Below are 27,103 nucleotides of genomic sequence, written 5' to 3' on the forward strand. Positions count from 1 at the left end.
TCTGCATTTTTATGGGAAAATGTTAAAGCCTGAAATGAAGTGAACAGCACAGATTTTATAGAAGGAAATTCAAAACAGAATTGCTAAGAAAGAAAGACACAGTGTCCTATTGCATACATAGGGCAAGGTTAGTATGCCCAAAAGCCATAGACTAAAAAGGTTAAAAGCAGCAAGGTTATTTAAAAATAATCAAGACTAAGGTATTTTTGTCTGTTCAACAGAATATCCTGTCTCACCTGATTCAACCCTTTCTTCTCATATGAAAGACATTAGTTAATGGCTTCCATCAACTATAGGATATAATATTAAGAAATGAGCAATAATAAATCCCACATGTCATTTTTTATCCTTTAGCAGCTACATTTTCTTCACAACTTCCTGACACTAATAGATGCTGAAGAAAATAATTTTAGCTCAAGAGGTCCTGAATCCATCGGCAAGAGATACCAGACACAGAATAAGACAACAACAGAGTTCCAGAACCCTTCTTTAAGTGGGAAAGGGCTCTTAATATATGGCCAGGTCTGGGTAGAGATAGTCAACAAGTGGCAAAGTCAATCTTATAGGTACTGAGGAAGGAAGTGGAGCAAACAGGGTGAGGTGCCCACAGACTTGACTTGTAACAACCGTCAGCAATGGGAGAGGCAGCATAAAGGTAGGGGTAAAAGACAGAGGTGAAAGGGGATCATTGAGAAGCAGTGTCAGAGAAGATGGGAGAGGTATAATGTAAAAGAATGAATGGATGACTTGGACTTGGTCAGAGGAGAATCACGTAGTCCTCAGGGGACTGGACGGCCCAGATACAGAAAGAGTCTGATGATGGGCGGCAACCACATGAGCAAGTTCCCACCTTCTAACCTCTACTGAGCAGGGGGCATGATTGTCTATGAAGAGTAAAGGGACCAAGATATGATGCTTGAAGAGAGTGAAGTTACAGAGAGATGCTAAGGTGAATACAACAAAATCGTTCAGCAGTTTTGCGGGCCCAGCAGATACCTTACACTTACAACAGAACCTATTGTCACTGGAATTACACCAGCAATGCCCCACAGTCCAAGTGTAGGGAAGGGGGACATCTGTAGCTAGACTAATCCACTCCCGGTAATGTGTGTACAGGTATGGAAGAGCAAGGGTTAATTTGGTGCATGCTGGAGCCCCAGGTGGGCTGAGAAGGAATTAGACCAAGACCATCCCTTTTGTTACACTTTACTACCATTCCCCACCCTGGCTGGTTTGGCTCAGTGGATTGAGCGTCGGCCTGCGAGCTAAGTGTCGCTGGTTCGATCTTCCAGTCAGGGCACATCAGAGAAGGAAAACTCTGATTCCAAAAAACCTCCGCTGCCTTGCGGCATACCTCTTCAGGGGAAAGGCTAAGGGAGTAAACCCCAACAGAAAATCCGGAGCCGGAGTCCCTAAGGCGGTTTGACGTTGTAGTCAACACCGGCAACTCCTGCGGCGCACCTGAAGCCAAGCTGTATTGACTCAGTCTTTCCCTTGGATCCTTCAGCTGCGAAGAGAGGGGGGGTCTGCTGCATGGGCAACAGCAGACCCTCCATATCACCCTGCCCAGGCTCTGTAGCTTCAGCTCCACTGGAGAGGACACTCCAGCGTCATCGCAAGATGTCGATTCAACACGGGAGGAGACAGATACCGTGTCACTCCCGAGTCGGACTGCACAGCCATTCTCGGCGGTGCAGATAGACTCTTAAGAAGCTACACCATCGTCTCTCGAGACGGACGGCTGCCGATGACTACCATTCCCCTAGTTCACGCTCTCATCGCTGAATACAGATTATTATGAGAATATTATCAGGACTCTTACAGGGTTTCCATACTTTCTTCTCTCTACTAATTCAAGACAAATCCTCCTAAAACCTTACTTTACACAGGTCAATCTCTATTCAAAAACCTCCCATATCTCTTAGTTGCTTCCATAACAAAGGCCAGATTCCTATTTTTTTATTTTATTAAATGTATCAGGGTGACACTGGTTAATAAGATTACATAACTTTCAAGTGTACAGTTCTATAATTCATCGTCTGTATATTAAACTCAAACTCTTTCCTCAAATGCTGCAAGCCCATCACGGGCTGTCTCCTCCCACATTTCCAAACCCTTCCCATTACTTCACTCCAGAAACCAGAAACACCATAATTATTTCAATTTATATTATCCCCACTAGTACTATGTAATCCTAAAGACAGTTTTAATTAATATTTGGATTTGTTAAGATATTCACCTGATCTACCTGCACCACAAAGCACGTATTCCTTTTAAATGAAGATTTTAATTAAGATTTCAAGCAATTAACCTGGCATTTGTAAAAATAATCAAGCATAATTTCCCTAGTGAGCTAAGAAAGTGTAAATTACTTCTACAGTTGCTCACTTTTAATTTATAAGTTAGAAGGCAAGGGGCTCATTAGTAGAAGTTCATTGTGTAGTTGTTAATAACAGTAATTTATGATCAAATTTCAATCCTTAGAAAGGAAATGTTACTGATCACAACTTTCAGAGATCCATCCTGAGTGATTCTTAGAAGTGGTCATGCCTAGAAATGCACACATTTGTATGAAAAAAAAAAAAAATGTGCAGTGGAATGCATCCATGGCAACTTATAAATAAAAACATACATATCACAACACAGGACTCCCTAGAAAGTCCACATTTATTGAAACCTCCATCCTGATGCACTGAAAAAGTCTTTCGTATCTTCAAAGTCCCTTAACTTTTACTACACCAGCTACTTTCTATCACATAGTACAGATTACCTCAAATCCTTGCAATAACGTGCGGCATACCTCTTCAGGGGAAAGGCTAAGGGAGTAAACCCCGACAGAAAATCCAGAGCCGGAGTCCCTAAGGCGATTTGACGTTGTAGTCAACACTGGCAACTCCTGCGGCGCACCTGAAGCCAAGCTGTATTGACTCCGTCTTTCCCTTGGACCCTTCAGCTGCAAAGAGAGGGGGGGTCTGCTGCATGGGCAACAGCAGACCCTCCATATCACCCTGCCCAGGCTCTGTAGCTTCATCGGAAGATGTCGATTCAACACGGGAGGAGACAGATACCGTGTCACTCCCGAGTCAGACTGCACAGCCATTCTCGGCGGTGCAGATAGACTCTTAAGAAGCTACACCATCGTCTCTCGAGACGGACGGCTGCCGACGACTGCTTTAAGAACGTGCTGTTAAAACAAATTACGGCATGTGATGGTTAATTCTAAATCAATGTGACTGGGCCACAGGATGCCAGATATCTGGTTAAACATTACTTCTAGGTACATCTGTGAGGTGTTTTAGACTGAGATTAACATCTGAATTGGCAGCATAAATAAAGCATATTTCCCCTCCCCACATCCCTGCCAATGTGTGGGGGCCTCATCCACTCCACTGAAGGCCTGAAGAAAACAGAAAGGAGAAGGAAGAATTAATTCACTGGCATGAGCGGGCACATCCATCTTCTCTGGCTCTCTGACTCCTGGTTCTCAGGCCTTCAGACTTGGACTGATTCACATCCTTAGCCTTCTTGGGTCTTCGTGACATTTCTAAGTCTCCAAAATCACATAAATCAATTCTTCCTAATAAATTATCTATATTTCATATATAATATATACACATGTAATAAATAAAATAGCACATTATATATTATATTTATTAAGATGTATCATAATATATTTATTATAATTTATTATAAACTGTAACACAATAAATTTATACTATATAATAAATTTATTATAATACATTACATATTATATTATACTATAATAACTTTGTGTGATATATAATTAATTTTAAATAGAATGTATAATTTACATATTATATATAAAGTATATATATAAAATCATTCTAGTCAATTTCTCACCATTATATATGTGTATATATATTCTCATATACATACATATATGAAGATATATTTTATTTATTCTATTTCTCTGGAGAACCCTGATTAACACACAACATTTTATGGATGAAGAACTGTGGACAGAAAAGTGATTAGAGGCAGTAATTTGTGGAGTCAGGATTGGCGTCAAGGTTTTCTGACTCCAGTGCTGTCTTTTTTCCAGGTTGTCTCAATAGAAGATTCTAAGGAGTAAGAACCAATAAATAGTATAAAAGACACTAAGACACTATAAAGGCCAGCATTGTGCCCCAAGCACCTGAGAGGGGTCAGGGGTCAGGGACGACTCTCAGCATGGTGGTTGGCACCCTAAAGTGCATCCAGAGGGCTCATGACTGCCATGCCTCCACCACAACTGTATCATGTTACCTAGTTTAAGACCTTTACAGCGCTTTCTGGAGGCAGGGGTTAGGGACAGGATCATTATTTAAAGCTCATCTGAACCTTTCTTAAGACAGGTGGGATTCTGTAAGCCCATAAGGAGTGTCCAAAATAAGTAAGACAGATTTCTGCTTTCATTATCATAAACACATGCATATAACTAAAAACCTAATATGCAATTAACGTTTTTCTGCTCCTTTTTCCATCTTTGAGCCCAAGATAATCTTTATTCAAAATGTCATTTTTAATTAATCCTCAGCCTTTGCTAAATCAGGCAAAAGTTTTCCTCTTCATTTCCAGAAGACTAATTTACCAACATTTAATAACATGCATTGGGCAATTACTGAGTCAAGCATCGTTCTAGGCATACATATATTAATTCATTATCCACACAAAAAAATTATCACACTGATACTATTGTTATCCACATCTTCCACGTGAGGAAACTGAGGCACAGTGCCCAAGATCACACAGCTAGCAAGCAGTGGAGCTGAGATTCAAACCCAGGCACTCTAGCCCCATGGTGTATCTATATTTTTCCCCACTGCATACAGCCTTGTTTTGATCTTCAAAGCTATGAACACTCTGCCATGCAATATCAGTCACCTTGAGTTATAGAGCCAATAACTAGACAGATTACTAGTAAGTTATATACTGCCTGTAACTAAAGATACATCCCACAGATCCTAGGTTATATCCTCCCTATTACATATCCAAATATATTATCTGATCACCTTTCCCAAGTGGATGGGGAAGGGAAGTAAATCCAGCTGACTGGTCTTGGGTAGCAGTTGTGCAGGGGAACGGGAGAGGTGAGAGAGAAGTCTACAGTGGACCCTGAGTACCTAACAGCTATCAAAGCAAAACCACAGGCATATACGGCACATGCTGGAGCTAAGGTATAAAGTCAGGAAGGTCAGCTAATCAGGGAAGATGACAGTTGGCAGGTGCTCCAGACACATCCTGGAGATTGGCACAAATGACTGCTGTGGAAATCTGGCATGCTTTCAGCACATGTGTACAGATAGATCCAGTCCACTTAAAGCAGTCAAAATAAAAGAGTCATACACAGGTAATATACTTATGGGACTGTCAAAGCTGGTGCACACTATGAAAGTCTGTTAGAATGTATGTGAGTTAAATAATAAAAGTATGTTAGTAGGAAGTTAGTGGAGACAGGATAAGCAATGCAATAAATTTCCGAATGACCAATGACAAAATATAGTGAGTAAATAAATTTACAATAAAATTAACGTATATTAATTATATATGATATATATAATGTGAAAACTGAAAAAGTTAGAAAAAAAATACCTCAACTAGTTTTTGTTTTTGTTATGTACCTCTTCCATATAATTCAACAAAGTTTTTGATCTTCTAGTACATGAGACTGAGGACACTAGAAATTACAAGGGACTCAAATATCATTAAATTACAACCCCACAAGGTACTAAAAATCCTGTTTTACTAATACAAGGAAATAACTGTAGCACCACAGAGAACATTAAGAAAGAGTCAGATTGATCAAGAAAGCATTTAGTGGGAAGAGGTGGCACTTGAGATATGCCTACAATCTCTCCAGTTTGAACAACAGGCCATAGTGATGGGGGACAGAACTAGGGTGATGACCATGGGTATATACATAACATGACAGATGTAAGAAATACTGTAGGACTTGGCCACTACCATGGTCAAATTTGAGGAAGAATCCAAAATGACTAAGATTTTAGAAAGCATCTTCTTTTATTTTTTATGTCAGGAGAGCGTAAACGCAGTCCCCCACTACCACAAATTATGCAGTCGGGTTTCCACATTTGGGGAAATTGCAGGGGTCAGCACATCTGGAGGGATGGATAAGCCTCGCCCCGGGAAAACCACCTTCGTGACCATGGCATCTCCCCTGCCAGGTAAGTATAGGAAGCATCTTTTTTAATAAAGTCTCTTACTTCCGAAGTTGGCAAGGATCTCATACTGTTCCTGAAAACCGCTAACCTCAGCCTCCTTTGCCATCATCACCACTCGGACTTCAGGACAGGTGCTGCTAGCCCTGGACACTTGAATTAAAGCTAATTAGCAACTCTTCCCTTGAGTCATACCATTACCATTGCAGTTCTGCATTTTTACCTCCACAGCACAGTTGAGACAAGGCCAATGAACACCCTTAGAAAGACTTTACCAAACACCAGGGGATTAATAAAAAGGAACTAACCCTCAAAGATATAATGAATCAGAAACAAGATATAGTTTTGTCCTTTTCAGTCTATGCAGCACAGTGGGAATTAAGCTGTCCAATTTCTCATGTCTTCCCAGATGGTAGATACTCTTTTTAAGGTCCACAACACCCCTCCTAGGAGGCTCCTCAAAGTCAGAGCCTGAAAAAAAACAAAGAAACACAGCCAGGTGCTCTCTCCCACAGCCCCAGTTTGGACTCTCAAGACCAAGACTGGCTTGTTATCCAACTGATTGACATGAGTGAGACAGGACCTTGCTCTTTACCCTTACAATTCTCAACAACAGAAGCACAATCACACCAACAAACAGCAAATACACCACACAGACAACCATCGAAGGCATAAATGTATATATAGAAAGGACACACTTGCAAAGATAGGAAAGTTTCCAAAAGGAGGTGAGTAATGCAGGGTGGAAATAAAAGAAAGATAAAATACTATTAGAAAGGAATTGAATTCTATTTGGAAAATGTTAGATTTGAGATGCCAAGAAAACATCAAAGTAGAGATACAAACCCAGCAGATAAATGTTTAATCTGGTGTTTATAAGGATCCTGGACATGAAAAAAATTTTAAGAGCTGAAGTTGTGGAAATATATAAGAAGAAAATAGAGAAAGGAGAGAAGTGAGAGGAAGGCAGAACCCTTGGAGATGCCTATAGCGCACGGAGTGGGAGGCACAAGAGGGAAAGGGGGAACTGGCAGGACAGAGACAGAAAGAGAGTGCATGTGACAAAGACAGGGAAGAAGGTGCTCTAAGAAGTAGGAGTGGCCACAGCCCAACATGCTTTAGAGAGAATGAAGGAGGTTATGAGTCAGAAAAGCCCATTGGACTTGGAATAGAACATAGCTGCCTTTTGAGAGACAGAATTTAGTATAGTGATGGGGGAAGGTCGGAACTGGGGGCTGAGAAGTGATCAGCAAGCGGAGACAGGGCTCATGTCATTCATTCACAAGGACTGAGTGCAGGGAAGAAGAAAAGGAACCAAGACTGTTAGCACAGGGACCTTGCCCGTTGTGCTCATTGTTACACGTTTGGCACCAAGGCCTGTTCCCAGCATGCGATGGGTACTCAATAAATATTTGTCCATTGAATGTTGTTCATTCAAAGAATGCTGTTGTTTGATTAAATAAATGAATTAGTGCATGATTACAGTGCTGATGTGGATTGAGCGTCGGCCTGCGAGCTAAGTGTTGCTGGTTCGATCTTCCAGTCAGGGCACATCAGAGAAGGAAAACTCTGACTCCAAAAAACCTCCGCTGCCTTGTGGCATACCTCTTCAGGGGAAAGGCTAAGGGAGTAAACCCCAACAGAAAATCCGGAGCCGGAGTCCCTAAGGCGGTTTGACGTTGTAGTCAACACCGGCAACTCCTGCGGCGCACCTGAAGCCAAGCTGTATTGACTCCGTCTTTCCCTTGGACCCTTCAGCTGCGAAGAGAGGGGGGGTCTGCTGCATGGGCAACAGCAGACCCTCCATATCACCCTGCCCAGGCTCTGTAGCTTCAGCTTCACTGGAGAGGACACTCCAGCGTCATCGCAAGATGTCGATTCGACACGGGAGGAGACAGATACCGTGTCACTCCCGAGTCGGACTGCACAACCATTCTCGGCGGTGCAGATAGACTCTTAAGAAGCTACACCATCGTCTCTCGAGACGGACGGCTGCCGACGACAGTGCTGATATGTGAGGGATATGAAAGGATAATCTTAGTATGGCTCATTGGTTTAAGATCTGATTACAAGATCAAGGCCATAAGTGCCGTTTACATCACTGGACTTAGTGCAGGTGGAGAATGAAGGTCTTGCTTGGGGATTGAAATTAGCCTTGGAGAGCAAGGAATTAACAAATCCAGCCAGTGCCCACAAGGCTATAAAAACCTTTTGGGCAAGAGGTTCCCTATCTCAGGCTGCTACTGATTCTTATACTCTGCATTAAATCCCTGTCATCTGCCCCACATGTAAAGCCTTTGCAAAATGCCTATCTGGGTGTGAGAATGTAAAAAGGTTCAGCCAGCCCTAGGGGTCAGGAGCATGTGGTATGAGCTGATAAGTGATGTTGAGAAACTACCAACACACCTAGAAGGTTCAAGGGTACGCTTTATTAGATGACATTGTATTTACTTATGGGAATCTAGAAAAGAATTTTCTTTCCCTGTTATTTCTCATTTTGTTTTGATTCTGACAAAGGAAAAGTTAGCAGATAAAAGGTCTATAGGGAGAAAACTGGCAGAATGCAACAGAAATAAGGTGTAGTTAGAAGAATTGATATAATGTAATTAAACAAAGCCCTGGAAGAAAGGCTAAGCTATGAGATCTAAAGCCTAGCTGGCGCCGTTGGTTTTTACAAAGTGGTATAAAAAAGTTGAGAGAGTAAAAAGATATACAGTAGTCCCTCTCTATATCACGGTTCACTTAGCGTGGCCTCACTGTATCACGGGATTTTTAAAAATATTATATTTAATTATTTATCGCGGAATTTTCGCTACACACGGGATTTTGTGGTACTGTATACATATGTTGTTAAAGTTACGTAGGTTTAAGATTGTAGAATATGTTTAAGAACATAAGTAGTGTTTATAAAAGTGTGGAAAAGGTTAATAAGGGAATGAGAAAGGTTAATAAGGGACTGGGAATGGTTTATAAGTGTGTGGGAAGGGTTTATAATGCCTTAAAACATATATAAATACTAAAATAAATGTAAGGTTCCTACTATGCAGATTTTCACTTATCAAGGGGAGGGCATCTAGAACGTAATACCTGCGATAAGTGAGGGAACACTGTAAAGTCTATGTTCATTACAGCATTATTTACTATAGCCAAGATATGGAAGCAGCCTAGGGGTGTTCATCAATAGATGAATGGATAAAGAAGATGTGGTATATATAAATAAAGGAGTATCATGCAGCAATAAAAACAAAACCTTGCCATTTGTGACAACAGAGATGAACCGAGGGGGCATTATGCTAAGCAATATGTCAGACAGAGAAAGACAAATACCATATGGTTTCACTTATATATGAAATCTAAACAAAATAACTGAACAAACAGAAGAAGACAAAAACATACTAATAGAAACAGACATCAAAGGGATGGTTGCCAGAGGGAGGGGGATGGAGGATGGGTGGAAAAGGTGAATAAGGCATATAGGCAATTTGCATGGTGATGGGTGACAGGTGATTACTAGAATTAGTGATCACATTGTAAGGTATAAAAACATCAAATCACTGTATCGTACATCTGAAGCTAATATAATTAATTTTTTAAAGAATAAATAAAAAGAAAGCATATGGAAGATAACCTTACTTAGAAGGTATGGAACATGGTCAGCTAGCGGGCTTACAGAACACAGAAAGTTCCCTTCGCTGCTGTGGAGAGGCCACCAGAGAGCCCAGTGAATAAGAGGGTTTCTGCAGTCTTGAGGGGCTAGATCACTGGTATTTCCAGAAATTCTAATCAGCACAATTCAGTACTATCTACAACAATACTTGGCAACCTGAAAAGTTTTTTTGCAGTTGGAGATGCAGTCCTACACTTGAGCCAAGTTCAGCTCACCGTAATGGGTACACCACATACCAAGTCATAGTGACGGATAAACTCACACCTCCTGGCAGAATCATCTCACAATTTTAGAAACAGCACTAAAGGCAGGTTGTAATCAAAGGAATCGCAATTAACCCACCCTGCTCATTTTCCTTCAAATGGAGCCAAGTCATACTGTTTTATATCAAGAGCCTTAAGGTCTTCCAGATGGAAGAAATCTAGTCCAACCTCTCACCTATTATGACTTTATTTTTAGAAATGCGTGGCAGAAACTACCAGCATACCCTGGCACCCATGTGCTCCTCTCCATTTCTCATCTCTAACTTTGCAGTGCACCTGAGGCCACGTGGCTGAATTGCGACCAGTGGGACATCAGTGGACCTAAATCACTCCCAGGCCTGGTCCTACCTTGGATGGAGGAGGACCAGCCAATCTACACCATATCGGACTCTACTTGAGTGATAAGTATCTTCCATTATGTTGCTCACTGACAATTGTGGACTTGTCCTTTTCATCAGCAAATATTCATTGATTTCCAAGCCTTCTTTTAATAATCTAGCAACTCAAAGAGTTGCCAAATGTGCCAGGAAAAAAAAAGGATGGAAATCATTATATTATTGACAATAGATTTTTTTTTAAGTAGAAGCAGTCATGAAGCTCATATTTACAGTATAGTAAGTATCTCACTTATCCAAAGGTTATGATTTGAGACATAACTTATAAAGGCTAAGTTCCCCCTCCCCAAGAACCAGGAAATAAGCCACTGAGGTCTTAAAACAACCCAGCCTGAGAGCAAACTAAAGCTTTAGAGCTTCATTCACTAGTTAGTCTCTTAGGCTCTATTTATTTACTCAAGTTTTCTTGGAGTAAAGAAATCAGTCTGGAAATCTAGTCTGTTATTTCACATCAGACAAGAAATAGGAAGCTAGAAACCATAAGCAGTGGTGCTAGAAGGGTGCACATCACAATGTCCTGAGCGGGAAGGAGAGATCAGAACTCTAAAAGGTAGCACACCCAAAAAGAAGGGTAGAGAGCCCCGTCTTATGAAGGATGACTGAGCCCCACTGCTCTTCATGGTCCTGAAGGGCATAATGGAGGAACCTGACCCACAACAGATAAAAATGACTTGATGTTCTCAACTAGCCGTTGGAGGTTTCTAATGAAGGTAGGACAGTGTGTAAGAAGTCTCTAGAAATGATTGCTCACATCAGTTGCAGTGTTCAAAGGCATATACTTGTTTGTTTGAAAACGTACTTTGTGAGGGCCACCTTCTTTCCCCTAGGGTGCCACATAATGATGCTCAAAAGTGTGAGACATTGCTCTTCTCCAACTGCTTGAAAACGGGTGGTTCTTCCCAATTTGGGTGCACACACCCGTCCTGAAGGAAGTCAGGATTCCATAAGCAAAAGCAAGATCCAAATAAAACTGTGAAGTAGGAAGGACCCTAGAGATCATTCCATCTAAGCCCCTGGTAGGAAGGTTAGGTGGCCTGAGGTGGTGTTCATTCATCTCACTGGACAGAAGGAACTGGAGCCTGTGTTCCCTGCTACCAAGCTGGGATAGAACCATCACATCACAATTCCCATTCCCTGGACAGACACAAGCCTACTCCATCCTTTCACAGAATTTCCTTCGATCCACAGGCCCTGGTGCACTCACCTGCAGAAAGCAATGTCCCACCGGGGCGTGCTCCACAAGGGTGGCGTTGTACACCTGCCTCCAGAAGATGGGCTCGTTGTCATTCACGTCGTCCACGGTGATGCTCACCAGGCAGGTGGCGGACAGCGGCGGCTCTCCGAGGTCTTGGGCCACCACTCGCAGCTCTACTGCCTCCTGGACTTCTCGGTCCAGGCTCCGGATGGTGCTGATCAGGCCGCTTTCGGGATCAATGGTGAAGGATGGTTCACACTCTGCCGAGGGCCGCGGGGCCTCTTGGCTGCAGTGAGCAGGAAGGTGGACCAGTTTGTAGCGCAGCTTGGCGTGGCTAGTGCCAGCTTCGTCTGCGTCGGAGGCGCTGACCCACAGGACTGCGGTGCCGGGAGCCGCAGCCTCGGAGACGGAGGCCTGGTATTGCTCCTGGCTGAAGAAGGGTGTCTGGTCGTTGAGGTCGGCGATCCGGAGCAGCAGCGTCTCCTCTGTGCTCAGGGGAGGAGACCCGGCATCTGTGGCCACCAGTCGCAAATCATACAGGTCGCGGCTCTCCCTGTCCAGGGGCCCCTCCACGCAAAGGAAAAATACCCCTGGGGAACCGCCAGGTCTCAACGCAAAGGCTCCCTCTGAGCCCTCCAAGGTCAGGGAGATGGTCCTTTCCCAGAGGCTCATATCAAGCTCCCTAGCTGCCTCTTCTTCCTTCTCAGGGTCACCGTCTGCGTCGGACACCGAGACTCGAGCCACATAGTCGCCGGGTCGGGCACCCTCGGAGACTCGCGCTGCGCCCCCCTCGGTGAGGAAGAGCAGGTGAATGGCGGGCCGATTGTCATTCACGTCCAGCACAGCTATGGACACCCGCACAGTGGCGACCTCGGGTTCCGCACCTCCGTCTCGGGCCTCAACAACCAGCTGGTGCCAGGCCTGAGCCTCACGATCCAGCGGCCTTTGCAGGCGCACCACGCCGCTCAACTCCTCCACCTCAAAGTAGGCCGAGTCCCCCGAAGGCCCGCCACCACCACCAGCCCCGGGCCCCTGACGGGCGCGGATGCTGTAGCGCACCTGGCCATTAGGCCCCAGGTCAAGGTCGGTGGCACGCACGCGACAGACCTCGGCACCTGGCAGAGCATCCTCGCGCACGGTGGCGCGGTACTCGTCCTGCTCAAAGACAGGCGGGTTGTCATTCTCGTCCAGCACACGCAGCTCCACACGCAGGTGGCCTGTGAGTGGCGGGCGGCCACCATCCCATGCCTGGACCTGCAGCTCGTGCGCTGCCGCCTCCTCTCGGTCCAAGCGCCGCAGCAGCACCAAGTCTAGGGGCTCCAGGGGCGATGAGGGCGCTGGTGACCCAGGGGTCCCATAGCGCAACTGGAAGAAGGGTCCTGCGGGGTCCTCGGGAAGGCCGGACGGTTGCACCAGAGTGTAGCCCTGTGTGCTGAACAGCCCCGCATCAGGGTCGTGGGCACCTGGCAGACGAAAAGCAGTACCTGGAGGGCTAAGCTCGGAGACGTCAAGTTGCAGGGAGTCTCTGGGGAAGCGGGGCGAGTGGTCGTTGACATCGTTGACAAGGATCTCCACCTGCACCACGTCGCCCAGAAGGGTGGCGGCCACGAAGCTGTAATGGTCCCGCCGCTCGCGGTCCAGACGCCTCGCTGTACGGATGATGCCAGTGTCCGGATGCACGTGGAAGTCGTCCAGCAGCGGGGAGTCATCTGAATCCTCGGACAGAAAGAAGCCGCCCTCCTCCTGTTGCTGCTCAGCTGGCAGCCCAGCGCGAATGTCACCGACTAGAGTGTCCGGAGGAAGTCCCTCGTCCACGGAAAGGCTGAGGTTGAACACCTGGGCAGAAGAGCCCGAGGCCGCCCACAGCCACGCATGCATTAAGAACCCGAGCAGGAAGCGCTGCGCCCCAGCGCCGCCACCGCAGCCTGGCCGCCGGCGCAGTGGCCCTCGTCTCTCAGCTGGAGCCTCTGGATGCTGATGCCCTTCGCCCATCCTCCGCGCAGAAGAGCTCATTGCTCCGCTAGCTCCTTGGGAAGGCTCCCGGGTAACTGCCAGCTTCTGGCGGGATGACAGAAAAATCCAGGAGCTTCTTCAGTGTCTGAGCCAAAGAAGAAAAGACTTTGTTTGGCAAACCAACCCACAGACCCAGGAGTTCCCGAGGTTACATCTGCAACTGGTGAAAAGGTCCTCCGCCTGCAGCTCGAGCCGGCGGGGACGCTCTGGGTGCCTCTGCAGCTGTGGCCGCCTCTTCAGCCCCAGGGTCTCTTGAAACCAGTCTCATCTTTTTTCTCCTTCCCGCTCCTCGCTCTGCTCGGCTTGTTGTTTCCCCCTGGTAAAGTCAGGTGCATTATTTCTTTTGCCAAAAAGGACGAAATTATTTAAAGCGCGCAAACACAAGGAGAGGATGGGGGTCGTGCAGGGGAAGGGGGTGGAGTAAGGGCGGGGAGGCAGAGAGTGAGGACGCCAGGCGGGAGCGCGGGAGGGAGGCAGGCAGGGAGGGAGAGGCTGCTGGGGCAGCGGCGCTGTCGGCTGCCGGGGGTGACTGCTCCCCGCCGAATCTTGGGGCGCAGAGGACCGCCTGGCACCCGCTGCAATTCAGACCCCGGCGCCCCCCCTCCTGCCCCCTCCCCGCCGAGTGACGCAGCGCACGCGAGGGCAAATTCCAACCTGTGAGTTGCAGCTCTGCAGCGGGGAGCGTTCTCAGCTGGGCCAGGGATGGAAGAGAGGGGAGCTGAAGAGAAAGGACCCGGGGATCAGGGCTGCCAGGCGGGCGGTGGTGCGCAGGAGGGCATCTGCCCTGGTTTTGTAGGCAAAGCGATGGTGAGGGAAGGTGAGGGGAGCAGCCTCCTCCGCGTCCCCCACCCCCCCACCTCCATCCTCTTGACCGTCCCTTCCGCTGGGCCAGACCCTTGGCTCAGGCTGAGCGCAGAGGGCGGGGGTTATAATAACTTTGGGGAGCCAAACTTGTGTTCTCCATTTGGCTAGGGAGACTCGTCGCCCGCGGAAGGACAGATGAAGTCAAAAGCCGACGCACAGCTGGGGCCAGAATAACTGCAAAGTGGGGAAGGTGGAACTTGAAAAAACCATCGAGAAACCCCGAGAAATCTGTGACACACATGGTGTAAACCACGATTTATTAGGCCCCGTTACTACTCAGCAACACGTGAGCATCTTGTCACTCCCCTCTGCCAACAGAAATGAAGACAATGAATTTGGCTTGCGAAGACTTTTTATATATTCAGCGCCATCACGACACTTCCAGGATGTTTTAAGATGCTGATTTATGGGCTGAAAGATGGGGTGGCTGAGGCCCCACCATTTCCCAGCGCTCCACCATCGCCTCTGAGCAAGGAAGTTGGCAGGCAGAGCCAGTAGTGATATCACTTTCAAGGTAACTTGTGGCTGAGCCCAACAAAGATGCCAATAAATTGCCATAGTTGCAAGTTTCCCGTCAATTGTCCATAATAATTGGTAGAAACTGATAAATGGCTTCCAATAAAGAATGCCAGATGAAGGAATCTGGGACCTCTTAAGAATGGCTGGCCATATTTTAGCAAACGGTTTCTCCAATTTTGCACTTAGATGGGAGGGAAGAATTAATTTTCTAGATCCTGTAGGTGTCCTTCAAGGAGGACCAGAAACCCCGCAGAGCGTTCCTTGCAGCAAGATAAGATGCCCTTTTACTATAGTGGAGGCATGTAACCTACACTCACATCATCTCACCTCTCACATAAAAATAAAACAAGTTCTTTTATAGTAGATATGTTGCATGTAAATGGAGACATTAAAACAAATTCAGCTTCCTTTCACCAGTGCAGACTCCTTACCATGAAGATTCGTTATGAGTCTTTAATCTTCTTTCATCTTAACCTCTTCAAGTTCTTCATTCTTGCCCCTTAATAAGTAATTCTCAACCAAACATTCAGACTGATGTTTTTAAACTTGTCAATGTATTTCCATTATACTTGCGTTATAATTCAGACTCCTTTTAATAGTACATGACTCTACCTAACATTGCCTTACTTACCCTCCTGACTCCATTGCATAGCACCACTCTCGATCCACCCGTTATGGACTGAATGTTTGTGTCTCCCCCAGAACTCATATGTTGACATTTTACCCCCTAATGTGGTGATGTGATGAGGCAGAGTCTTTGGGAGGTGATTAGGATTAGAGGAGGTTCTGGGATTAGTGCCCTTCTAAGAGTCACAAGAGAGCTTGTTGCTCTCTGTTCTTGGCCACACAGAAATTGCAGACAGTCCACAACCAGGAGGAAGCCCTTGCCCAAACTTGACCTTGCTGGCATCCTGATCTCAGGCTTCCAACCCCAGAGCTGTGAGAAATACATGTTCGTTGATAAGCCACTCAGTATGTGGTGCTTTGTTACAGCAGCTTGAATGGACTGAGCCAGTATAAGTTTGAATTCTTAGAACCTTTCTGTGCCTGGGAGTTATTTCTTCTGCTTTGCGAATATTTGGCTTTTTCTATTTTAGGCCTAAAATCAAATGCTTAAAGACCTTTCTTGACCACCTTAACTCAAGTAGCTTCTGCACCATAAACCCTGTCAGATTATATTTCATTCATAGCACCTGTCAGTACCTTAAATTAGCTTTTTTTCCTCATTTGCTTATTAGATTTTGTGATCTCAACCTTCTTTATACACTTTTAGCGCTGTTTTATCCCAGCACCCAGAACAACCTAGAGTACATACCATGTCTATTCTCTAAGTATGTGTTGGATGACTGGAAGGCTGGTTGACTGAACTGATGGGTAGATGACGGATAAGTCTGTTAAAGAAGGGGTTCAATGCCATAACTCAGAATTAATTGGCCATGATATCCTTTACTGTGATGAACTGTAGCTTCACAAGTTACTAATTTTAATCATTCTCTGGGGGCTTTGTGAACTTATTTTTGAACTTCAACTTACTTTGAAAACTGTATTGTTATCAAATATTTACTTGAGTCTAAAATAAGGGAAAACCAGCTAGTGTTTCTGCATCTTTCACTGACACATTCTTTGTAAACAGTGGTTAAGTTTAGAAACAAATGGAAAATCAGGAACTTCAAGCATGTATTTTTCCATTAGTTTCTAGGCTTTATATTTGGAACATGTGCAATTCAAGGTCTCCTGCCCATTTCTCAATACCCCTCTAGAATGCTGTCCTAAGAAGCATTCTAGAATAGAGAATTCAATTTAGTTGAGTAAAAGAAATAAGAGCATTTCTCAGATATACAAATACATCATTTTAGATAGCACAGGAGCTAAAAGCCTGCAAGAAAGAGCTGGGGAGGCCTGACCCTCTTGAGAGAAGTGCCATAGTGTAACTGGCAAGAATTTGGCCTTTGCAGTACACAGCCCTGCTTCTCTTCTGTAATTTTGGGCAAGTCATTTCAACCTTGTTAAGCCTCAATTTTCTCCTCTCTAAATTGAGGGTTATAATATCTAATTTAGAGAGATGTTATGAGCATTAAATGAGACAGCATATGTGAACTAGCACATAGAAGACATTCAGTGAATATTATTTCTCTTGCCTTCTGTTTGTGTGATGAAATATTTGAGGGGTGACATGTTTTGGGATTCTCAGTAATATCAAACTCTGACTTCTTAGCCCCCCTGAATGTGTGGAGAGGGAAGATGTAGAATTCCCAGTATCATGAACAGACACTACTGTGGGCAAAAATGCCCAAAGCAGATCTTCACTCAGTGTGACATAGTTTAAGTAATACAGGAAGTCCATTGTCAAAAACGTTTTCTCCCAGACTGTGGATAGTCCTTAGCTTTGTAATAGTCATTTTAACTAGTCTAAATAGTTAATACTAAGTCCTCAAAGCGGTGTTTAAAGCATCTCAAGTCAACCCTTTAGGAAAGTAATGATAACTATCACCTATATCTTACAGACAAAGAAACTGAGGTTCAAGGACATTACAAGGAAGTTGACCAAAGTCACATAGGTATAAGTGGTGGAACTGGAATCTAAACCCAGACAGTTTTTGCTCCAGTGTCCATGGCCTTTTGAGCTCTTCAGTGCTCATCTACCTGTGATTTTCTGCTTGAAGCAGATTGTTTGGCATCTGAATTCTCATTGAAATCAATAATGAGATAGCACCAGTTTTTGAAAAAGTCTGGGAGAACAGAATAAAAAACTTTGAACAGTGTGTTTGTATAAATGGTGGGATGGCACAGGAGAATAGCCACAGGAATTAATCCCCCACAGACACCCAGGGATGACTGTAGCTAAGTTTTGGGGGGGGAATTAAAAGTTATCCAAGGATTTTTGACTGCGTGGGAATTGGAGCCCTTAAACCCCGTGTGTTCAAGGGTCAACTATAATTATTTCCTCTGATTCTTTGGGAAGATGGAGAAAAACTTTATACCAACATTTCATCACATGGTTGGAGACAAGTATAATAGCTTATCATTAAGTAGATTTAGATATACTATATCAAGTCATTTAGTTCACATCTAGTAAAAGCTGGAATGTAAGAGTTAGCATATACTAAAGCTCCCTCTGCATTTGAAGATGATCCAATAAGTAGCCCTGCTAAAGTAATTCTTGCCTGATTTCCCCCAAATCCCCTTCTCCCTCCTCAACTGCTTATTCTCCTTCCCAGTAAGTGGTAAGGCAGACCAGCTTCTCTCCACTGCCTCCTCCAGACTCCAGATGGCCTACAGAGGCCAATCAAACCTGCTCAAACACATAGCCTTTAAGATTTGGCTTCTCTGTCTTTGGTACACACACATACACACACAGACACACACACATACATCTTGTTCCACTCCCTCTCCCACCACCTCCGAAAGCCTTTCTTTAGATGAAATAATTCCATTCCTTATTTCCCCAACCCTTTAATCATTTTGCTTTTCTTCTCTGAACTCTTTCCAATTTCCCTATAGGTTGTTTAAGATGTGGAAACCAAAACCACACACCATATTCTAACAGGGTCTATGCACTGCCAAACCTAGGGAGGCTGACTTGCTTCTTCAGTCAGCAATCAAAGCCAAGTCCAACAGGTTCTTAACAAGTGGATGTCAGAACAGGTGTGACACCTTCAATTCCAACAAAGCAACACCTTCTGAGTAGATAACTATTCAGTGGGAAAAGGTAATTACTTTCACTCAGAGGAACTTTTAGAATATCCATGTATATATTTGTAAAAAATGGCAGGAAGGGCATAGCTAGCGGAGACAAAGATAAGTAGCCTTTAATCCTGCCCATATTTTTCTAGGTGTAATTGCTCTTTGTGTGTAAAGGAAGCCGATCTGTTTCCTGGGACAAAGCAAAATTCACTGAAATACATACATATATGTTATAATAACTCCAGGCAAGAGAAAGCAAAGGAAATACCCAGGATCCTGCCAATCCCACAAATATTCAGTGAGAAAAACACCTGGATTCTCCCCAAGCCACAGCTGTTCAGTTGGAAAATGCCTGGATCCCATTGAATCAGGGCAGTCGGGGAAAAGAACCACATCCGGCCCAGTGTGTCTCCGCACTGCGACAGGCACACATGAATCCTATTTGATCAAGACACAGTTATTTTGGAAATAAATGGATCCTGCTGGATTCCAGCACAGTTCATGATGAGCACATACAGATGGGGATGCACCGGGTACAGACACTATCTATGAGAAACTCCTTCAATACACAGACATTGGGGAAGAAAGTTTATGCCACTGAGTTTTTGGCCATGCCAGTATCTTGGCTGTTTTTGTCATGGAACATATGTGGCTCTGGCAGTACTGCTCCTTGAAGTTTCCTGGATCATACAGGATCGCAGTGTTTTGCCCTGGTTCCTCGGATTTAGCAGTGTGTACATGTAAGGAGAAATAGAAGACTGAATGCCAGTCTTGTTTTTCTTCAGTATGATCAACAACACAGTAACAGGATCGTAATAGGAATGTTCCAGGTCTTTCTGAACAGACATAAATTGGGGGGGGGGGGGCTATCCCTATCATCACAATTTACATTTTTCACAAATTTCCTTTTTTTAAATGTAAACTTTTTTTGTAACTAATACATGTTCACATTTTCCAAATAATTTTTTTCTGCAATTCGTAATACAAATACCGCTACTGGCCCTGGAACTAAACAGAAAATCAGGCAGATATTTACACAGATTAAATAACGAATGTATTTACCTACTGGAAGGCATACAGAGGTTTCTCATCGCTGTTATAATGAATAAGGAGAGCATCATTGCTTAATAGTTGTAAAGATGTTTTTAGACTGCAGTTGGAGCTCATCCTGAGGGGAAAACCTGTGCCTTGAGTTTGAAGGCTGCGGAATCCTGAGGTCTCAGGAGAGTCTGTTCCACCCAGTGATTTCCCCCATAAAATGAGCTTGCCGTCTCTCCGGAGGCCATGGTAGAAACTGCTTCCTGAATTCAGGTGCTCCTCAACTTCCCTCTGTTCATTGCCAATTCCTTATTTCCCATAGCTATTCATATAGTGCAAAGAGAGAGAGAAAAAAGAGGATGAAATTCCAGAAGCTCTTGGCCTCGCAAGATGCATTCAATTAATGAAAACTGTAGTCTTGCTGGAAAGTAGGCCTAACTTCCATGGTCAACGACACCCACTCGGACCACTGCACACAGTGTTTTCGCCATCATTCTGAAACTCCAGGGGATCTACAGTTAGTAACCTTACTGCCAAGACAGGGACTTCTCTTCAAACACGGCTTCCTGTGTCTGCAAATGTTTCTTCTTGTTTCTTTCCTCTGGTTTCACAGGCTTTTATTCCTGCCACTCTATACATAACCCCAGCCTCTACGATTTTGCTGTGTGCTTTACCTTCAAGATCTCCTTTGAAGGCCTTCAACCTCTCTTTTCACGTGTTTTGATCTCCAGCCCACATACTTCACCTGTGGGCTTTACTCCCTGTTCTTTCCTTTCTTTTAAGCTCTGGTCTCCCATCCAGGCAGAAAGAGCAAGCTCAAAATAACGGCCATTTTTAAAAAATGTACTATAGAGGAGATGCTTTAAAGACCCAAATGATAAAGCTCTTTAAGAGACAAAGATGAATGTCAAATGCTAGGAAGCGAGCACCAGCATTCAGAGAGGCGATTGTTCACTTTTGAGCAAGTGTGCAGCACAGCCCATGAGGGAAGAGGAAGAGCCGAACAAGGCCTCAGAGGGGCCACACAGCGGCCAGTCCTTGAGCACTGTAGAGGCTCCGGGTAAAGATTCCTGTCCTTTCTCCGCAAGCGTGTCCCCAGCAGCAAAGCCATGATCACAAATCGAAGTAATCTGAAGGCTTACCTGGGGCCTCATTTTCCCTTGCTCGTAGATCTGCATCCTTGGAGTCCCCAGGGGTAGATAAAATAATGATCCTCCAAATATACCCACATTCTAAGCCCTGGAACCTGGGAATGTGTTTACCTTACATAACAAAAAGGACTTTGCTGATTTGGTTAAGGTAAGGATCTTGAGACAAGGAGATTGTCCAGGTGGGCCCAATGCCATCACAAAAGTCCTTATAAATGAATGAAAAAGGCAGACGGGTCAGAGCCAGAGAAGGAGCTGGGACAGTGGAAGATGAGGTTAGTGGAAGCTGAGGTCAATGTGAAGAGCCATAAGGGACAGAATTCAGGCAGCCTCTCAAAGCTCGAAAAGGCAGGAAAAGGATTCTCCTCAACATCCAGAAGGAGCAAGACCCTGACAGCACCTGGATTTTTGTGAATTTGTTACAGCAGCGATAAGAAATTCATACATCCTTTGTGCCAAGGCAAGTTTGCCCTCTTTCCTGCATCCTGCATAACAAAGAGCAATATTCCCAGTGCATGTACTCTCTCAAACATCTATATTCTCATTACAAAGAAGGTGGAAGCTATCACTGCTCTGGTTTTGCTTCCAGCCAATGCTATCTCAAGGGATTAGTTTCAGCAGGTAATTTGGGCAGCTTGATTGCAGAGAATGTGATTCTTACAATATCAGGATGGGTTTTCTTCTTTGATTTAAACACATTCTCCAAAAGTTTCATCTTTGTATAGAATGTTTGAGAAAAATATCTGAAAAAAAACATTTAAGAGGTAAAAGAATACTGTGCACAGAAAACACAATCACAAGTGTTAAAATCTTAACTAGACCTGCATTTGAGGTACAGCTGAGAAGTAGCCACAGTTTATCTGAGGAAGACAGCAGAGTCTTTGTGAAAGGGGCTTAGAGCATGAAGTTTACTTTTAAAGCAAAGCACTTGGCCCAACAGCCAGAAAATGGGGCTACGGTTGTGTTGTGGAGAGCAATAAATCCTGACTCTGGGAACAGCCTAAGTGCTATATAACGGGCCGTGAAATCTACTCAATGGTGGGGTCACGGGCCCGAGAGGTAGGAAACCTGCACACACAAAGGATCTGCTGCTTTTCATCTGTTCATACTCAATGCTAAATGTAGTGGTTTTCAAACTTTTCTGACCCACTCTAAGAAACACATTTTGTATTGTAAGCCACTACGCACACTCACAATGTAACTGGAACAAGAGTTTTATGATACCCTACTTACCCTTACAATGTGAGATATACAGTACTTTAATATTTCCTAATTTTTATTATTATATTTCATTGTTATTTTTAAAATGCTGACCAGGACCTACTAAACGGTCATAGCTGCAGTTTAAAAACATACCTTTAATAGTACTATTTATCACTACAGAATTTTTTTCCCAATTAATACTGAAAGTTTTTTCATTATTACCTGGTAACTTCAAATGAAATAATAGATTTGAACTGACTACCTTTAAGGTCTTTTCCAAGTTTATGATTTCATAGTTTCAAAGTTTCTTTTTAAATATAATCAAGCCAGGACTGACAACTTGAAACCTTCCCTTCAGCAAATTTGTTTAATAAATAAATGGTTTTTCTAAGGTAATTCTGACATTTTTTGTTCTTGAATAATTAATTCCTAATCAAAACCAGGAATTATTGAAAGTATTGCCACTTTTTGTGGGGGGGAGAGCACATTGGCATTGGTATTTGTGAATTTGGATTTCAGGGATTTGGGGAAGTAGAGTCACCCCTTGGAGACAAAGCATTGTGAGTCACCATCGCACTCCCCGCCCCAGAGCATTTTTATTTACCATCTTAGCCAGTATCACCTCAAAAACCAACCTTCTCTCCCGATGCCTAAGTTTGCTCAAGACAAGTAGTGCCAGACTCAGAGAAATCTGCTCACCTTCACTCTGTTTTCAACAATTATACTTCACAACATACTTCTTAGATTCTTGCCTATACCATCAGAATGCCACTAAACTTTCAGGGCTGAGGAATAGTTAATAAACTGTGCTGACTGTACTGAGATGTAAAACAATAGCCATCACTCATCAGTTTGCAGAGAGGTGACAGATTCCAATTTCCCGTTTTTCAGAGACACTCCTCATTACCAAGCAAAACCAGACCTGTTAACTTGCCCAAGATCTATAGCTTGCTGCGGTGATCTCATCAGTCTGTGTCCCTGAAGGGGACCCCAGCAGGTGGTGTGGAGACTAGTGAGCTGACAGATGGTTACATACTGCCTCATAGGCTGATCCACCAGGCCAGCTAATTTCCCTTTCATTTTGAGAGAAGGGCAATTATTTTAAATTGCCATATATCAAGATGACTTTGCTCTTGCCCCCCAATATAGCAAGTCAATAAACTAGAATGTAAACGAGTGTCTCCAGCTCATTTGATTTAGAAAAATTAAAGACTATTGAAAAAGGAGAAGCAGAGCCCACACAGCTTCGTGTAGAACTGAGTAAGGCAGGGTCCCAATTCAAGGCTTCAAGGTGAAGCATACTAGTTTGGAAGTCTTTTGACTAGAGGAAAAATACTTTGTAACTTGGTTTTTAAGTCCCATCGACTTCTGTCCCAAAGTTTCTTGTCTGTTTGAGGAGAAAGGGCATGGTCTCTTTTATGCAAAGGGATAGAAAGACAAAAGAAGGATGCTGGAAGGTAGATGTTGAATATAAGGATACAGCTGAGAAGATTCCTTGGAATCTTCAAATAGATACTTGAAGGAAAAGGTTAGTGTTGGATGCAGAAAGAAGTCATTTGCCCAACCTGTCCCAAACTCGAACTTAGTCTGGTTTAATAAATAGCACCCCATTTGAAATGTGGCTTATAGGGAGAATTGCATTCAGAAATTCAAATAAACATTTTGAAGGGAAATTCTAATATCTGCAGATTGACCGGCCCTGAAGGAAAACGCATGTTGATTTATGACTCTGAGAGAAATTACAGGCAGCTGGAACATTCAGGGCACATGGTCATAGGGGAGCTTTCATCTCCAATTCAGACTGAAGTTCTAGAACGTTGTCCAGAACCATGATTTGGACTCATAAGATATTAGAGGTCCTTATCTATTCAATTTGAGAAAGTGTTGTACTCAACCCTTGGATGATTTAATTGACAGAAGTTAAAGACATAGCAATTAAGGACAAATACAAAAAGTAGTTAAATTTTACAGTTTTTTCTTTAGAGATAGCTATTTTTAAATAATTTATGATGAATAACTTTGGAAGTCTAAAGACACTTGAAATGAATGACAGGATTTTTAAAAGTCTGAAATCTCCATTAATCCCAGAAAGCCCAGCTATCAGACTACAAAGCTGTTCCCAGGGTATGACATCTAAATGAATATAAGCCCTCTGTTGTGGGCTGAGCTTGCAAACAGAGGCATAAACCAGTAAGAACAATGTCGCAGGGTGGAAAAATATGTAACCGTCTTCTATAATTACTGCATGGTAAATTATCTTAACCTGTCTTTTTCTTTTTTTAAAATTTATTTTATTGTTGTTCCGTTACAGTTGCCCCAATTTTTCCCTGTTGCTCTCTCCTGCCCCCCTTATCCCCCAACAGTAAATCCCATCCTGCTGTCCATGCCCGTGGGTCCTTTATATCTGTTTCTTGACTTTCCCCAGCTATCCTCCTCTTAACCTGTCTTCAAATGTGAATAAAAATTGCTTCTAAAAATATTAAATCCATTCCTGATTGCCTTTTAGTTTCTTCCAGCAATCTTTAAACCGACATAAGGAGAGCAGTTTAAGTCAGTGACTTTGTTTTGTTATTTTTGAAGATTTGTCTAACATTGTTTTTCTGTTGTATAGACAAACAAGTTGCCTGATTTTGGGGGTGGGGGGGATCCAGTCTCCCTGCACAAGCAGATTATTGGGGTATATTGAACTACCACAAGGGGGCGAGAGAGCTAAGTTTTTCCTGACCTACTATGTTGATTATGCATTAGGAATTCTAGGAAGAAACTGGTAGGACAAAATCCCTTCCTCAGAAGAACTCACTGTCTAGGGGAAGCAGATAATTGAAAAGTTAATTACATTCCAGGATAAATAATGCTACCACCAGGTGCGCAAAAAGCCTTGTGGAACACAGAGGACAGCTTCGCTGTCAGTCAGACCCAATTGAACTAAGAGAGATCGTGTCAATCATTTCTCAGCAGCAACCCTAGCATCCTTGGTCCTTGATCCTTCTGAGGCTCCAGCTCCCTCAACAGCTTCTCCATTGCCTGCATCTTTTTGGATTAAATCCAAGGTCCTTCTTCCTTCCATTTGGTCTTCCTTGACCTGCTGCCTGCCGCTAGAGGTAACCTTCTTCTCACTCTGTACCATATCACTGCTGGTTTTTTTTGTTTGTTTTTTTTTTGTAGCACTTAACCCTTTCTGAAATTAACATCTTTATTTAATTACCTGTTTATTGTCTGCCTTTCCTCAGAAATGCAAGACCCTCGTGTATTGTATTTACTTCTCTATCCCCAGAGCCCACAGAGTACTGAATGAACTTTTGAATTAATACAGGTTGACACCATTTCAAATCTGTAAGTTCCAATCACAGTTGGGTCCTCACAGCTGTTCAACAAACCCTTAAACCAATGAATTTTATTCCTTGAGTTATAAGAACACTTGCCGCATTCCCTTCTGCAAATGACCCTCCTGCCCCGACATACACACCATGTGCCAACAGCAGAGTCCCCATAAGGGCTTCAGTGGGCTTCCAGCAGCCACATTTATGGAACTGTTTAGCATGTATTTTATTTGCCCTCTGCTGCATTAGACAAGGTTGACCAGTCCCTCCTTTAAATGTGTCTCCTGTGGCTTACACAATACTCTCTTTCCTGGTTTTCTTTTCCCAGACATGCTGAATGAAAATCACCTTAGGACCCAATCACATGTCTTTTTTTTTTAAGAGCCAAAGGTAGTTTTGCTGCACAGGTAAAGTTAACAGCCATTTCCCCTGGCTTGCTTCTCTCCTCTCTATCTCTGTTTCTTTCTCTCTCTCTCTCTCTCTCTCTCTCTCTCTCTCTCTCTCTCTCTCTCTCTCTCTCTCTCTTTTTTTTTTTGTCTAGGGATGCTTTTAAATTTAAGATCAGGGGTAGGGGGAGCATAAGGGTGATTGTTGGAATACGAGGTTGAATAGACAACTTGGCTTATAACTGCCTCTGTACAGCAAGCACATCTCTTTTATTTGGATTACTTGTTTCCAGAATGCTACAAATAAGAACTTTCAAGATTCCCTTATACCACATTTATTTGAAAGCAATTGTAAAATGCATGTATTCAAGACTTACATAAGATTCAGAAAATATTAGCTACCTGAGAGAATCATTTTATTACCAAGGTGATTAGTACTGGGGGGATAAACTGCCCCCCATGACTGGTAGCACATGCCCACTTCCATGCCTTTGGTCTTCTAGACCCTGAGATACCCCCAAACTGTGACTTTTAAGATTACACACACTTTCCCCCCTCAAATGCTAACTTCTAATCTCTGCTGGTGCCCAGTCTTCTTCAGCTGATATTTTACAGGCCTCTAACCCCAGTATATCATTTTCTCCCCTAAACTTGTTTTCACTCTCTCTTTGATATAATTAATTCAGCTGTAATAATGCGATTATCTACCCAGTCATCTAATTTAGGACTTCTCTCTCAAAACTCCAAATAATCACTGAGTTCTACTGACTACTCTTTTAAGTACAGTTCAAATCTCTTCTCCACCTTGGACACTGCTTTAATGTAGATGATTAGGTATTGTTTAAAGTTCTGGAATCACACCTTGACTAGCTAGCCTGCCTTAAGTATCTAAACATGTTTCCTCCCTTCCACTGCCCTAGTGTCTCTCCACAGCACAGTCTGCACCCTGCCCCTCACCTTGTTTAAACCTGGCAGTGGCTCCTCAGTGAGGACCGGAATCAAATCTCCTTAGTCCCCCACGCACTTCCCTTCATTATGTCCCAGCCTCATCACCTACCTTCCTGCCCTCCCAAGACCTCCACCAGCTCTCATCTTTTAGGAGTTCTAGAAAAAGCCACCAAACTGTAAACTGTCAAATGCATTCAAGACCTAGGCACACACTCACCCCTCCAGAAGTGCAAACTCCTGAGCAATCAGTTGATTTTTCTTTTCTGCTTGGTTTTATTTCA

General features: G+C 43.7%; 1 protein-coding gene, 1 long non-coding RNA gene and 1 other non-coding gene across 3 annotated transcripts; 1 reads left to right on the forward strand and 2 right to left on the reverse strand.

Moving 5' to 3' along the window:
* Positions 1-6,032: 6,032 nt before the first annotated feature.
* On the reverse strand, positions 6,033-6,193 carry LOC149999324 (U1 spliceosomal RNA). The gene has a single exon (XR_016513821.1). It is a non-coding gene; the product is annotated as a U1 spliceosomal RNA (small nuclear RNA).
* Positions 6,194-8,671: 2,478 nt separating this feature from the next.
* LOC149999325 (protocadherin-23-like) lies at positions 8,672-13,712 on the reverse strand. Its single transcript, XM_090290160.1, has 2 exons — positions 11,705-13,712; positions 8,672-8,718 (listed from the first exon to the last, which is right to left on the reverse strand). Exons 1-2 carry the CDS (start codon positions 13,710-13,712, stop codon positions 8,672-8,674), a joined length of 2,055 nt encoding a protein of 684 aa, XP_090146286.1.
* A 468-nt stretch (positions 13,713-14,180) lies between these two features.
* Positions 14,181-15,154, forward strand: LOC149999326 (uncharacterized). The gene is made up of 2 exons (XR_016513546.1): positions 14,181-14,368; positions 14,685-15,154. It is a non-coding gene; the product is annotated as an uncharacterized LOC149999326 (long non-coding RNA).
* The last annotated feature ends 11,949 nt before the right edge of the window (positions 15,155-27,103 follow it).

This window comes from Furipterus horrens, unplaced genomic scaffold (assembly GCF_987537825.1).
Source record: "Furipterus horrens unplaced genomic scaffold, mFurHor1.1.pri manual_scaffold_10, whole genome shotgun sequence".
NCBI lineage: Eukaryota > Metazoa > Chordata > Mammalia > Chiroptera > Furipteridae > Furipterus > Furipterus horrens.